This window comes from Emydura macquarii, unplaced genomic scaffold (assembly GCF_026122565.2).
Source record: "Emydura macquarii macquarii isolate MOO-44397 ecotype Brisbane River unplaced genomic scaffold, CSIRO-AGI_Emac_v2 contig_2473, whole genome shotgun sequence".
Lineage (NCBI taxonomy): Eukaryota > Metazoa > Chordata > Testudines > Chelidae > Emydura > Emydura macquarii.
Window position 1 is genome coordinate 13051911 of NW_027132610.1, and position 16198 is coordinate 13068108.

Sequence of the window (16198 nt, forward strand, 5' to 3'; positions counted from 1 at the left end):
TTTTTTTAGATGAAACCGGCACTGAGGATTTTGCCTGCACTGCTGTAGTGGTAGTTAGACACTTTGAAGATAGTCTAGCTGAGCTTTTTTTACCGGGAGCGGGTAAGCTCCGGTGTCATGCCTTCAAGCTGTGCGCTCAGGCAGGAAGGCTTTCCCGCTAACTGACCCCCACTGCCTAAAGCATGGAGGGGAAGTCTTCATAAGTAAGAGAACGGATCGATAAGGCTTTCAGACTCCCAGAAAATCCGCATGAAAGCCCGTCTCACGGAGCCCCTAGCCGGCTCCGAGCCAACCGCTTTGCTGCGGTATCCAGCACACTGCCAGTACAGAGAGCACCATCTGCACCGACCCGACATGGCACCGCGGAGACGGAAGCATTCAGACTCCCCCACACCATCGGAGCAGGCGGGGTGGTGCACCGATCTGCACTGAGGTCAGATTGCAGAGACCCGCTGCCAGAGCCAGCGTCTCCAGCCAGAGAGCCTCCCCGACTCAAGGAGTGGGGGAGCCCCTCGGCGCTTACCGGCTTCGGTGGCTGAAGGGCAGCAAGAGCCTTGTTGGCCTTGCATGTGCCGTCGACACCCATACCTACATGAGAGAGAAGGGGCTGGTGTTAAGGGCTGATGTTAATAGCTCAGGAGATCCCCGGTACAGGGTGGAAGATTTCTTGCAGACTGGTTTCCTAGGTAGAGCAGGATCGCTCCCCTAGAAGTCATCCCAGGTTGCGGTAGCCGGACCGACCTGCATCGAGGGGGAGAGTGAAGTCGCCCACCCAACATGGGACTTGACCCCCGGCACAAGGTGAGGTCCATCCCACTGCTCCAGCACCGAAGAGTTTGCCAGCAAGTATGCGGCGCTGATCCCGGTCACCAGAGACAATCTCAGTACCAAGGAGCTGGGGCGGTGCAGAACCCGAATGCTGGAGATAGACTCGGCACTGAGGATTTTGCCTGCACTGAGGTAAGCCTGGATGCCGGAGACAGCCTCGACACCGAGGTTTCGCCTCCGTACCAGGGCTGTGTCAAGACCTGTGGCCAGAGACAGACTTGGCATCGAGGAGTTCACCCTTCACCGAGGCCAGGCAGAGCTGGTCGCTGGAGCTTGACTCAGCACCGAGACACATGCAGATGGCAAAAAGTCCTCGGTGCAGGGATGATGCCTTGGTCACCCCAGCTTGCCGGACTGTGGGCCGTACCGCTGCTCTAGCTGTGGCACCCACGATGAACCTGGTAATCGAGGTGGTCGTTGCTGAAGGGTCGCTCTCTGGAGAGACGATACCGCACAGGAAGAGGCTTTGGGCAGCCCAAGCAGTGGTCTGCAACGGTGCCTCAGTGTCCCTTTGGGGATGCAGTACCTGGGAGAGCAACCATCAACGAAGGTGCTGGAACCCCAGGCAGATGGCCTCAAAGGCAATGGTCACCCCAATAGCTGTATGGGGGCCTAAGGGGTTTCCCGAGGGGGAACGGGACCATGGTCCATCAACCCCTCGGGGATGCACTCAATGCCTCAAGTACAAGGACATCATGCACCCTCGGACAATGATTCAACCTCATGGGCAGTGATTTCTGTGGGGACCGCCTGTTGGTGGGAAGAGGGGCTGGCAGGCCCTCTCCCCCGCCCCCCAACCAAATGAAGCACACTCATGAGCCCTGGTTGTTTCTAGGGCACACCGAGAGCTGCTCAGGAGGTGGCCTCCCCCTGAGGGCTGGAGGTGAACGAGCAAAAGGGGTGTCAGACAACCTTTCATATGTTACCAAGGGGCTCCACAGAGTGCTAGCTGCCCTGGCCTACAGAGGGACGCCCAACATAGTAAAGGTCTCGTTCGCAAACCCCCGCCTCTGAACCCCGATGCCTAAATGAACCTTGAAAAGTATTATGCCCAGCCAAGGAGTTTGAATACTGTTCACCAGTCTGCCCCAGGTCCCTGGTGGTGGTTGCCACCACCTACAGGGATAGGCAGGGCAGACAGGCTCTACTCCAGACAACAAGGGCGATTGCAAGCCAGACTTGTTTGGGAAAACTTTATTCAATAGCACTACCAGCAAGTGGAAGATGAACCCCTCGGGGGACTCAGTGAGCCGCTTTGCAGAGGTTCTGTCAGCAGCAGACTCTGAGCCTGTAGACCATTGCAGAGCAGGGTCCTGCGGGAGCTAGAGCAGTGCTCCTGCCACCCTCAGTTGCTGCCTATTCGGTGGGTAGAGCCATTCCCTCCTCCATTGGCATGCCCGGAGGTTAGTGGCTGCAATCCCGGGCTATCCTGAAAAGGTCCAGCAAGCATATCAGGGGCTCTTCCATCGACTGGTCAGCCTTCTCTTCGTTCGCATGGAGGCGGAGATGCATGATCTCAGGGACTCCTAGACCATGCTCCGTTCCCTGGGCCTCTACTTGCCAGAGACCTTCAGGTGTCAGGCAGGTCTCCAGGGACAGCAGCAACGGAGGTGCCAGCCACGGCCGTCTTGTCACATACGGGCAAAGGGACAGAGTCAGGGGATCTATGAAATACCATCCACCCTGATTGGCTCCTTAGGCCCTCAGTAAAGGTCCTCTCGGCTACGGGGCAATTGGAAAGGCCCTCCTCCTGGTGAACGTAAGGGCAGCACCCTAGCCTATACCCTCCTTTAGGCTTGGGTGATCCAGAAGTCGGCCCACTGGAGCCCTGAGATAGCTCAGCTAGCTAGGGCAGGAGGTCGAGGCCGCCTCAGCCAGAAGCAGCGGGAGAGGTCCCGTAGGCGATGGCGGAAGAGGTCCCCCTTCAGGTACTTGCTCGCTCCCCTTCCCTCCCCCTCCCCCCCCCCAAAAAAAAAAAAGAAAAAGAAAAAAGGGGGATTTGAGGACGGTGACAGACCTATGTCATCACACAAATACCAAACAAGGGGCTCAAGGCTCGCATGGTCCCCCCCAGCTTCAATAGTGGGAACAGGATCCCCGTATGCCGCCCCGGATGTCAGGGACGCACACCCTCAAGGTTTCCCCACTTGGTAAGGGTGACCCCCTCTAACGCTTTACGGCTTACACCACGGTCTGTTACTTGGCCGATGGGATTTACTGAAGGCCGTGCGGGAATATCTGTGCGCTTGACGGGCTTGGTCCGTCCAGAGAGGCCCAGGTCCCAAGCCCAGAGCATGGTGAGCCGGTCAGGCGTCTTGCGACTGGCGGGGTCCTGCTGGTAAACGCACAAAGCTCACGTTAACTCAGGTGCAGCCTACAGAATGCATGGGCGTGACCTGTTGCTTCCTGGACCAGACCTTCTTGCTGCAGCCATGCTGAGGGTGTGAGAGTTCCCTAACAACGCCCTACAACAACAGCCAAAGGTTGCCGACAGCGGATAGGGCACAGGATGGCCTGCACCTATGCAGTGAGGATAGCTAGCCTGACACGTGGGCCGCTTCAGTCACGGCCCCAGGATACAGTCTGAGCAGGCAGTTTATACACCGAGGGGCTACGATCCCCTCTTGTCCCCTTCCCCCTCTCAAACCCCCCAAAAACAACAACAACAACAAAAAAGTAATAACCTGACAGCAGCAAGCCCTAGCCTCCTGAGTCTGGTGAACGACTCCTCAGGATGTGTGAAGGGGCATTCCGTTCAAGGAAGAGGCTCCTTCCGTTACCCTGATAGCGGCCACCTTGAGCAAAGAGTCCACTGCCATATCAGCGCTCACCTCGGCTTACAAGACGTCTGGCCAAGGAAGGACAGGCGTCAGCACACCGATGAAAAGACCTGTGAAACACTCGCAGAGCGTGCGGAAGGTCCCTCCGCTTTATCAAAAGCAGGGAGGTACAGGTGCTGTCAGTGTAGCAACCACGTACTACACCAACAGGCGTCGGGAGCCCATTCGTCAGCCTTATGAAGGGAACCTATCGGTCTTTGGGACCTGGCAGTGATCACTTCCCAAGGGGTGAGGAACGGCGAGGCAGACTGCGCCAAGGGGTCGCTCTTCCTCACCATGAGGGGTCGCTACGCTTACTAAGGGTGTCTACAACCATCAGGAGGGGGGTTTCCCTAAAGGGAATCTGGCTGTATTGACCTGCAGCACTAAGTGTCCACAGTGCTGCTCTCTCCATGGTCAAGGGGCAGGGGTGCTCGCCAACGCCATTCGTCCATAGTGATCAGAGACCTTTATATTGGCTCTCCTGACCTACCTTCCTGCATACAGTCCTGCTCAACTCGGAAGGACTAATCAGATGCTATCCTGATTGTTCCAGCTGGCCACGCCAGCATGGGTTCACCATGCTGCTAGATTTCTTGATCGCCTGCCTCAGGAGCCTCCGAGCCAGCGTGATTCCAGTTCCCACGATCACGGTCACCTGTGGTGCCCAGACCGGATCCCCAACATTTCCAGGAGTGATAGGTCGGTGGCTGAGAGGTGATGAGCGAGCTGCTCAGAACAAGCCCAGTGTGTACCAATGGGTAGCAGGAAACCCTCCATGCAGGCCGTGTACTGGGTTAAGTGGAAGTGGCTGTTGCCTGCTGGGAGCAGTCCCAAGATACTCTGCCCGGCCTCTCGCCAGTATAGGTGAGCCAGGAAATACCTGACACAGCTAAAACTCCAGGGACTGACTCTGGCCTCCCTGAAGACCCACCTAGCAGCCATATTGAACTTCCATCATCCTCTCAAGGAGGGATTGCGGCCCTCCCGTTGGATGGCGGTTCGGCCCTTGAATGGGGTGGGAGGCTCTATCCGTAGGCCCATGACCCAGGGCTTCCCTGAGATCTCGACCTGGTCCTTCCAGGGCCATGGGCCTCTCTCCCCTCCACCCCCCAAAACCCACGGCGTCATGCCCTCATCTCTGGCCATCCTGGAAGATGGCCTTCCTGGGGGTGTTTACCTCGGCAAGGAAGGTCTTCAGGATCAGAGTTCTGACCCTAGAGCTCTTTCCTCATACTGTAGTCTTTAAGATAAGGTTCAGTGAGACCTCACCGGTCCCCTCCGGCCCAAGGGGTTGCCCAGTCTCATTGGACCAATCACATATTCTCCCCAGGTTCCCCGACCCACACGGCTCGGAGGAGAGGAGAAGGCAGCACTCGCTAGAACACGAGTGGGGCCCTGGCTTCTACATCAGATGTATGAGGCCGTTACAGAGAGCGATGCAGCTCTTCCTCACAGCATCCAACCAGATGACAGGTTCACTGGTCTCCGCCAGCACATTTCCTTGTGAATAACTCCCGGCATCGTGTTTGGCTATGAGCAGGTGAAGGTGCCTCTTCCGGGCGCCACCACAACTCACCCAACAGGGCTCAAGCTCCATCTACAACCTTCCTAGCAGAAGTGCTAGGGCAGGGCATCTGCAAAGCAGCTGCCAGGCTGGCGGTACAGGCCTTCACTTCCCACCACACCTCTGTCCAAGGTGCAGGAAGGAGTGAGCTTCAGCAGAGCTGGGCTGCAAGCAGCTCACCGCTAACTCTGGCCCATCTCCAAGGTCCTGCTTGTTAGTCACCTATAGTGGAATGGACATGAGCAATCACTCGAAGAAGAAAACAATGTTACTTACCAGTAACTGAAGTTCTTTTAGATGTTGCTCATGTCTATTCCACAACCCACCCTCTGTCCCTGCCGCCGGAGTTGGCGGAAAGAAGGGAGTGAGGGGGCATAGGGCTGGCAGTGCTTCATATACCTCAGCATGCGCGCGAGACTCCAGGGGGCACCAGAGCCGGCCTTATGGGATCTGCTAAGGGGGGGAAAAGTTCTGCTAGCCGTACACGGAGGCATGCACACACCTATAGTGGAATGGACATGAGCAACACATCTCGAAGAACATCAGTTACTGGTAAGTAACCTTGTTTTTCTATTAGTTGGTCCATGCCTGCACAGTTGCCCTTGTCATGCTCTGAACTGAGGGCATAAATAGTGGCATTGGCCAACACCTCTCTAGTTTCTTATCACTGCATGGCCTGAGTTAAAATTCTGTGTCTGTTACAATCTTCTTTTACTTTAGAGTGTGTGTTTGTGTGTGTGGTAAAAAGTTTTAGTAACACTGAACTTAGTGTTTTTTATATATCCATAGTATAGTTGTCTAGTTGCTTTCCATCTCGGGGAGATTCTCCTTGCAAAGGACTATGCCCAGAATCCCAGGGTTTAAAAATAGTCATGCCCTGCTTCATTCTCTGTGAGCATCGAACACCAGTTCTGCCTTTCTGACTTGGGGAGGCTCATATTGCCCAAAGAGCAGCATATGCTGCTCCTTCCCTTTCTGTACCGGATGAGTTCCATGCACAGAAACACCTCATGAAGGCAGGAGACCCCAGTCGGACCCTCGCTGGGGTGATCCCTGTACAGTGGCCTCAGAGAGTAAGCAGAGACGCATGAGCTCTAGAGCAGAGGCCAAAACCATTAAGCTTAAGAAACCTTCTTATAAGAATAGGGGACACAAATATAGGCTTTTAATTATAGATCCCCCTCCAGATATGCCTCTGTGAGAAAGGATCCCTCCCTGTCTCTGCTGAAGTCATGTGAGTCCTTGCATGTGGGTCCTGAAGATCTGTGGCCACATAAATCTTCCATCCAAGAAGGAAAGGCACAATGGAAGAAGGATCCGTCATTTCCACCTCATAGGCTGAAAGATAGGCACCCATTGCCTAAGAAATTCCACCTAGGACTCCCATTCTATGGTCTGGCACAGTCCAGTTGGGGTACTACGAGTGCCAGATCATTGGACATACTGGATCTGCCAGTCCCAACCTCTGCAACTCCTGAAACTTCAGGAAAAAGTGAAACCTTAACTTCACTGGAGGACATTTTTGTTTTACCCTATCCACAGTTCCCTCTCCTATCAGGACTGATTTTCCTCAGAGACATTTCAACACCAGAATAGGCCATGTCAAGGAGAAGAGGATCCTTCCCTACCACCAACAGTAGCTGGAGCATTCTCCCTCCGGTACCATTGGCACTGCCGGTAGAACAGGGACCTACCTTTTCATCGGCTAAATCCAGTGTTTCTGGTGAGTCTTTACCTCCAAGCGGGGACAAGCTCAGGCAGATTACATAGGAGGTCTCAGATCTGCCCATCTCCCAGTTATGACTACCCAGGGGACAATTGGTACCCACTCCCTTAGGGGCCTCTCCCAACCAGTCAATCATTCCCACTGGCCCTACTGGTCTCCTCGAGATCTGTACAGTAGACATCTTGGATCTGTTCAGGAATTGAACCAACCTTCTTCTTTCTGCCCATACCAACCGGCTCTGGAGTTTGTGGAAGAGGAAGTAGAACTGGATCCAGTGGTGCCAGTGGTTCTGATGCGTGTTTTGTCCTCATTGTCAGATGTGGCAATTACTCCATCATCTGATGACAGGCAGTGCCTGGAGCTTTTGTAGAGTGTCAGCCAAGATCCAGATCCCATTCAAGGAGGCCTATGACATCCAACATAGTCTCTTAAACATTCTGTTACCCTCTTGCCCTAGTAGTGTGTCCCTTCCTGTCAACTAGGCCTTTCTGGAACATGCTAGGACTGAAGCATACCCCTGCCTCCAGTGCCCCTTCCCCCAAAAAGGGTTGAAAAATGTTTTGTGCCATCTAAAAGGGCAGAATTTCTGTTTACTCATCCCATGTCCAACTCTTCAGTGACAGAGGCAGCTATAGAGAGGTCCAGGTTACAGCACCCCAAGATCACTCCAACTGACAAGTATGCCAATCAACTTGATCTTGGCGATTCAAATTTCTGGATTTCAGAGGCAAACTTTCACAGGAAGACATGCCTTCATCAAGAAAGGCAAATTAGAGGCCAAGACATCACTTTAGGTGGCAGTAGATGTAGCTGATACTGCATGTAGACCCATTGCCACAACCATGTTTATGAGGCATGGATTCTGGCTTCATCAGAACCATCCCTTTGAGTTCATTCTCTTCAGTGAAATGAGTGATGAGCCACTTAACTCTCACAATGACTTCAGGACTACCCTCCACTCCCTGGGCAATACACTGTGGCCCTGAAAACACAAGCAACCTTATAGCCCCAGACATCCCCTCTATGCATTTTATCCCCAACACCCTTATGAACTGTTGCATGAATGACAGAGGGTGCAAAGACCCAGATATGTGGCTTCCTCTAGGTCGGCTACTACTGCCCAATACCACTTAAGGGTTTATTTTGATGGGGCACTTGAAAACTCTGTCCCAACATTGATTCCATAATATTCTGCCCCCTACTAGCCTTTTATTAGCCATCTTGCCCACTTCATACACAATTGGAGGGCAATAACAGACAAGTGGATTCTAGAGGTCATCCAGTTCAGCTACGCAATCGAATTTCTCTCCTTCCCACCACAAACCTCTTTCCAGGCCTTTTTTCAGGGACTATTCTCATGAGAAGATCCTTAATAAGGAAGCAGACTCTCTCCTTCAGTGAGGTACCCTAGAACAAGTATCATTCCAACATCAAGGAAACATTTCTAGTCCCCAAGAAAAATGGAACCAGGAGACCAATTCTAGATTTATGGAACCTAAATGCCTTTATTCGCAAATTCAAATTCTTCCAGGCAATGCTGGCTTCAATAATTCCCTGCCTGGAGAACACATGGTTCTCATCTTGCAGCATGAAAGATGCTTAATTTCATGTCCCACAGAAAATTCCTTCGATTCGTGGCAGGGTGGAAGCACTACCAGTTCAGAATACTCCCATTTGAGTTGGCGTCAGCACCCAGATCTTCTCTGTAGTGGCGGCACAGATGAGATGCAGCAGCTACACTGTTTTCCCTTATCTGGACAATTGACTCTGTTTGGGCAGATCAAAGCAGAAGACCCAGTTGGCACCGCTGTTCTGACTCCACTTTCTGACATCATTGAGGATCTGTGTAAATAAGGAAAAATCCACTTTGACGAGAACTATAGATTTCAAAGGAGCGACCCTATGCTCATTGTCAGTGAAGGCCTACCTTCCCACGGACAGATTTCAGACCATGAACAGCCTGATAACTCAAGTCGCCCTCAGATCACACTCCACAATCAGTCTGTCTTTCCCTATTAGACCATAGAGCCATATACTTACATAATGCCATTCACCATGCTTCAGCTCCACTGCCTACAAGCCTGACTCGGTCTGTCTATCTACTGGATAGAGATGACATGAATATCGAGGGAACAGTTCTCCAAAAGGTAAGAGCCTCTTTCATATGGTGGATGGAACCCAAACAGGGGAGATTTGGAATTCCTATCTTCCTGCCTACATTAGACGCAACTATAATCAGAGATGCATCCCTCATAGGATGGGGAGCTCACATTGACAATCACACTGTGCCAATCGTGGTCACCCAGGGAGATCAGAATGTATATCAATCTCCTGGAGCAGAGGGCAGTTTGCCTAGCCAGCAATACATTCCTCCCCCTCATTCGATTCCATCACATTAAGCTGTCAAACAACATGACGACTGGCTTATATAAGCAGGGTGGAGTGAAATCTCTCCTGCTGTGTATTGAGGCAGTGAATTTATGGAATTGATTCATCAATCAGCGCATCATACTCGAGTCAACATACCTACTGGGTGCTCTGAAGTCTGGTGGAGAATATCAGCAGGTACTTCTCCAGAGACCATGACTGGGAAATACACAATTCTGTTTTAAATGACATTTTCACCCAGTGGGAAACATCATCTTGGGATCTGTTTGCCTGTCAAACAAACAAGAAATTAAGTCTCTGCTGCTTCAGAATGGCACTAAGACAAAATTCCAGGGGTGATGCCCTTCTGCTAAACAGGACAGATCATATGAAGAATACCTTCCTTTCCTTTCTCCAGCTGTCTCACATTTTGTTAAAAATTCATCTTGACAACGCCAGGGTTATCTCATCACACCCAATTTGCCTAGACAGTTCCGGGTTCCAGACCTTCTATGAATATCAGTCTGTCCTTCCATGAGGATCCAACCCTTTCAGGCCTGTTGGGCTAGATCAGACATCCCACCCTTGACCCTCTGCATCTTATAGCCTGGTATTTGGACAGATGTTAAACCTGGAAATTTAATGTTCAGAGGCCATCCAAACAATCCTCAATCACAGCAGAAAAGTCTCTACTGGAAAGTGCTGTCTAGTTAAATGGAGGCTTTTCTCTACATGGATACAATAGAAGCAGTTATCAGAGTCTGTGGGTATTCCTGCTATTTTGGACTCTCCTGTTAAGACATCAGGACTTTCCATTAGCTAATTGCAGGTCCATCTAGCAGTAATCAGTGCTTTCCATCCTCCGATGGAAGGCCATTCTATTTTTACTCACCCAACCATAATTTGCTTTCTGAAAGTTCCAATTAATGAAATTAGTGGTGAAACCAACATCACAATGGGTTCTCAACCTAGTACTCTAAAAAAAAACAATTAGGAAAACACCAAGGGCTGGTTCACACTGACCGCACGATTCGGCAGCAGTCAACGGGAGTTACGCAAACTACTCAGAGTAGTTTGTGTAACTGACGTCGACTGCTCAGCTTCCCTTCTGTGCGCTGTTCACACTGCGCTGAGCCTCCCGTCGACTCAGCGCTATGCTACTTGAGGGGGTGGACTTACTCAGTTGACTTCCTGATCGATTGAGCGGGTCTCACTGACTGCTCAATCGATCCTGAAAGATCGATCTGGGTTCTGCGATTTTGCTGCTGTCAGTGTAAATGTAGCTCAAGATTATTTGTTGCTATATCAGGGTGATCACAAGGACAAGCATCTTCTACCGTCTCTATGTGGATCTCTGGATGCAACATTTTCTGTTATCAGTTGGCGCACATTCCTCTCCCAGACTTGTTCTATGACCACACAAGCAACCTCAACTGCATCTTTTCAAGAGATATTGATACTGGACATGTGTAGGCAGCTACCTGATGCTCCGTCCACACCTTTATGAAGCATTATGCCCTAGTCCAGGCATCTGCAGATCCAGCTGTGGGAACAGTAATAGTAATATTACAGATACCCATACCAACTGCATCCTCAGACCCTCCTCCTATCTGAATGCTGCTTACCAATCACCCACATGTGGAAAACACACAGGGATCAGCACTTGAAGAAGAAGAAATAGAGGTTACTTACCTTTCCTTTAAACGGAGTTGCCCATAAAGTCCTGGTAACACTACCCATAGCTTTAAGCTCTTCATTAACCAGCCTTGAGTGAGACGAGCAACACCAGACAGGAACAGAGTACTCTGCTGTTGAATAACAGAGGAAAAGGGCTGATGTTGGTGTCCAGGTACTCACATTCCAGGTTGAACCTGACCGATTTCTGAGCAAGTTATTTCGTGTGTGACTTTGGTTGCTATCTTCCTCAAGTCGTTATGGTACCTTAATGATCTATCCAATGTCATGTTGAGGTAAACCAGGTTTGGATCATGCTGCAAAGTTAATCAGTCAAAAGTTAGTAATCACCATTTGAATGAGGAATGGGTCCTGTGGGAAAGAATAGCCTGTGATCATGTGACTTAAGGGTATGAAGAGTCATAGGCACAAGGAGGCCAGACTGTACAAAAATGTTTAGTTCCAGCATTTCCTAACTTTAGCTGCTTGACTTTGCAATCCTAACACTCTTTTACTTGTTGTGGATGTAATATATGAAGCTTCCGTGAATCCTAGTTTTTCAACAAAATTATTAATAATCCTTTAAATGTTACTTGCAAAGGAAAATAAAATGGTGCCTTTTTTGCTGTTTTTTCTTTTACAAAATAGGTTTGAAATGTTTTTGTCCTTTTTGCCTTTTTTCCACTCTAAATATGCTAGTTCTTGACTTTCTCTGTTTGTGCTGAAGGACTGAAAAACAATTATGTGGCAGAAGTGTAAATAAATTAGAAGAATACATTTTTATTTGGATTGGTTAAACATTTTTGTTCCATGTTTAAAGATCTGTTGAGCACTAAGTGCACATAAATGTTTGGAAGAGAGGTTCTTTGCAAAAATTAAAAAACCTGCATGCCTTCAATTGAGGGCTCTCATTATAGTGATTTAGTTCTCTGCCTAAAACAGAGAATAACATGTGAAATTCTGCTATTTCAACAATACAAAAAGGTTGAAAAAACATTACCCTCCCCCCACAATTTCTAAAGATTAGAGCTGAGTGCTTTTTGGTTTGGCAGCTGAACTGAAAAATCCAAAAAAAAGATTAGTTAGTTTCAAATCAAAACTGACTTGTATATCGCCCAAACAAAAAAATTGTGCTGATTGAGTGATGTAATTTGTGTTACATTTCAGGGGGGAAAAAACAAATTATTCACTGAATTTGACCCAATTTTCAATGCCTTGAAAAATCCATTTTTTAGCAAATTTGCTATTCAAAAAAATATTCTCCAGCTCTACTCATAATTTCTTAAACCCTTTGGACTGTTATACATTGTTTAAAGCTAGTCAGCACAAATTCCACCCCTTTGCAGCGCGTTGTGAGCTGGTTCTTCACTTAAACTGCTATATAAGTACTGCCTAGACATATTATTTAAATTGCAAATTTACCCTCTTTCTGGTGGCTGTCTTTCATTAATAAAGAAAACAAATAAGAGAACCAAGATTCGAAGCAAAAAACAAAGCCTGGGGAGAAGGTTCTTCTCTTGGGAGCCCTCAGCACACACTCTCCATCCTCTTTTCTCATAGAGCCATTCCCACCTTTTGTGCCCAGGAGTATTAATGACTCCTCTGCTTGCGTTTGTCATTTCTTTTTCTCAGCAGGTAGGTAATAATTAAAAAAAAAAAAAACTCAACCTTGTTAAAATACTAATTGAAAAGGTATCAGAGGGCTTGTTTAAAAATAAAACTACCTGTGTGAATGCAGGGCTTCCTTCCTTGACCTATTTGTCATTTGTATCTTTCCTACTTTCCTCTCCCTGGTTGATCCCTGATTTCTCATAAAGTAGTGAGTCAAAGTATTTCTTGTAATTTCATTTTAAATTGCATTTGTCTTTCCATTATTCAATGATCATATCAGATCGAAGTGAATAGAAGTTTAGATTTGTGGTAACTTTAAACTGGATAACAAGTTTCCTAGTGTTAATCCCTGAAGTAGTAGGAAGCTACTGAAATTACTTTTAAGACTTATGTTAAAAATCCATTACCATTTATAGTGACAAAAATGGTGTAGAGTTTTGCCATTTCTCTGTGTCTAAATCAACCTGAGTTAGGCTTCTAAGTGCTATCAAAATGTAAAGGTCAAATAATAATATGAAACTGCCATACTTATAGTTGCAAACCTAGAAATCTGGCAAAGTAGTTTAAAAAAAAAATATATATGTGGGCTTTTTGCTCCATGAAGAGGTATTTTTATAAACTCAGGGTTATGGTAATTTTTGCTGCATAGGAGGAGAGTTTATGTGGTGGTGAAACTTGAAAATGTGTCAGAAGCGGGAATGCAAATCTTTTATGAAATCAGCAAAAAGGCAAATGTAAATTTGCTCAATATGTAGGACACTACTTTTGACACCGGGGGAGGGGCAGTCAGCATGATACTTGAATTATCTGTACATTTAGAGAAATGTCTCATTTTTTAAAAAGACCTATTCCCCATTTCTGAGGCAAATGTTTGTGAGGTAATGTAACTATGCATATTAACTGATAAATGAGGCCTGGCTAGCATCATCAGCAAAAGCTAGCTGCATTACATGAAGAATAGCTGTATATTTGTAAGAAAATGTAATTTGTGGGAAGGGGGGTAAGGATCTCCTACAAAGTGTCTTTCTTTTGTACTAGCCTGGACAGCAGTGGACTTGGATAGCATGCCCACCTGTCTCTCCTGATACAAATATTACATATAAGACTGATTGGGGGTGTAAATGGGGGAAGTTGAGGACAGAAAGAGATGAACCAGTTGCACACTTTGAAATACCATGTGTGATTGGTTGTATGCAGCTTGAGCAATGTGAATTATGATTAGCGTTCAGTGTAGATAATATAAATGATGTTTTTAGAAATCATTAAATTGAAATTCAAGCTGCATTATTTTACTGGTAATAATTTCTAACAATTTTGGTTTATTTTTATGGATACTGTGTTTTACCACTAGTTGCCTCCCTACAGCTGTCAAATGATTATAGCATGCTAAAGTAGTAAATCAAGTAAAGTTGACAGCTTGTTGCAGAAGGAAATTAATGTATCTCTTCATGCTTGGTCAGTTTGACAGTGTTGCCAGAAAACATGGTTTTGGATCAAATAAGAATCACAGTATATTTAATAGTAATACAGATTTCCAGACTTTCCCTTAAGAAGGATTTAACTTTGAAAATCATTGTTTTTTAAATCTGGCATTTGGAATATTCTTTTGATTTCTTTATTGTTGTAAGTAGTTTTTCACATCAGTAGGTCTTTAGAATGTGTTACTGTCTGCCAGCTAATGAAGCATGGGATGCATGCTGTTTCATAAAAATCCTCTCCATTAAACCAAAAAGATATTGGTAGATGCCATGGGAAGTGTATGCACGTAGAAGCCCTTCTGTTAAAATATTTTCTTTTGGTTTGATAGACATTTAATGTAATTGGTAAAAAGTCAAAGAAGCATGATTAAGAACATATGAAAAATTATTGAAAGTATAAAATTGCATCCAGTATGTAAGAAGTTTCTAATATCTTTGGCAATTCTGGTTGGTGTAATTGAAAAATTATCTTTGTTTAACATGGATTGCCAGTTTACTAATGTGAGATAAAAGGATTCATAAATAAAGAACAAGTTAAGTAATACAAATTCATTAAGCTTGAATTATTCTAAATAAAATGTAGAATAATTGAAATGTCCTGTACTTTGGAAGATGTATACTGTATTACTATTAATATTATCTGCTTTTTGCGATATATTGTCTGAAACGGATTAATTGTTAAAACATTAATGCCAAGAAGAATAAATCATACCGAACAAAATGACATGTTAATAATAGCATATAGTGAATACTTTGATTTGTTCTTTTAGGGTGAAAAAATGATTCCCCGCCCTCATCCTAGTTTTACATTACCACTGGTAATAAAATTCAAGATATAGACTTGTGGCTCAAATGTATTAAAATATTTGGAAAACATCAGAAAATACACAATATAGTTTAATAATAGATTCTGTATTGCTTGCTAGCACTGGGATTTTGTTACATATAATTTTTATTGTTCATTTAAAACATATACTCTTCAAGTCCCGTTTTTTTTCCCCAGAGTACTTTCAAATTTAAATCTGAGAGTGACATTCATCTGGCTGAGCACCACAAACAAGTTCTATATGATGGGAAACTTGCAAGCAGTATTGCTTTTACTTACAACGCTAAGGCTACTGATGCTCAACTATGCCTTGAATCCTCACCAAAGGAAAACCCTTCAATTTTTGTACACTCTCCACATGCTCTTATGCTTCAGGTTTGTTTGTATTGGTTCTTTATTTTCAAGTTTTCGTTAATGGAGTTCACAGCAATAAAGGCTGCCAAAGTTTGATTGAGGGTCTGTTTCTAAATAGTATTATCATCTTTTAGTGTGTGTAGACTCTCCTGGTATCCATTACCCCCTTTGACACCTCATTTGACTGATGCTGTCACTTCCTCCATTTAACCCATGGATTTCTCTTCCTTTTGTACTGGCCGACATTTCTGTATCTTTCCTTCAGGATGAAGGATAGCAAACACTGCTTCATTTGTGGCTATCATCAATATATAACCTATTAATTGTTTGATAAGGTGCATTGATTGGCAAGATGTATGTAACTGTACTTTTTCTCCAGAACTATCTTGTGTGTGTAGGCCAAACTCTACTAACACAGAAATTCTGTGATCTCTGCCAAATCTATGTTTGTACAATAATACAGTAATAATTGCTGTCTTCATTTAGCATTGCTTTAGTTCTAGATGAATGTTTGTTGTAAATCTGAGTAGCTATCATTCTCACCTTTCTTTCTCTTGTTTTTTTGAGCCAAAATTATTAATGATGCATTAAAGAAATGTGTATTTTACATAATAAACAGTAATTTATCAAATTATATGTTGAAAGCTATCGATTTGATGCTTGCCCTATTTTCCAGCCCAATTATTTTGAGTGAACTTTTAGGTAATGAAACTAAAGTTTGAATAGCTCCAGTGTAACATTAAAATTGAACCAACTAAAGCATTCTAAAGTTAAAGTATTTTTAATAACTTCTTTTGTGGCAAAATAGCCATAGGTATCTTACACTGTATGTTACCTATATAAGACTTTGTATGAAACATAACTTTGTTGTGTTTGTTTACATATTTGTATGGCTTGAGGTTATGAAAAGAGGTTATCTTTATAGCATTTAAACTAATTTGCAGAAAA

The 16198-nt window shown here is 45.9% G+C and overlaps 1 protein-coding gene across 9 annotated transcripts in view; it reads left to right on the top strand.

The window, feature by feature from the left end:
- NBEA (neurobeachin) overlaps nucleotides 1-16198 on the top strand; it is a 748678-nt gene that overhangs the window by 175551 nt on the left and 556929 nt on the right. For all 9 annotated transcript variants that reach the window (XM_067562991.1, XM_067562985.1, XM_067562986.1 and 6 more), the window contains exon 9: nucleotides 15074-15271. In XM_067562991.1, the coding sequence (XP_067419092.1) occupies nucleotides 15074-15271 (198 nt within the window). The remainder of the gene's footprint in view (nucleotides 1-15073; nucleotides 15272-16198) is intronic.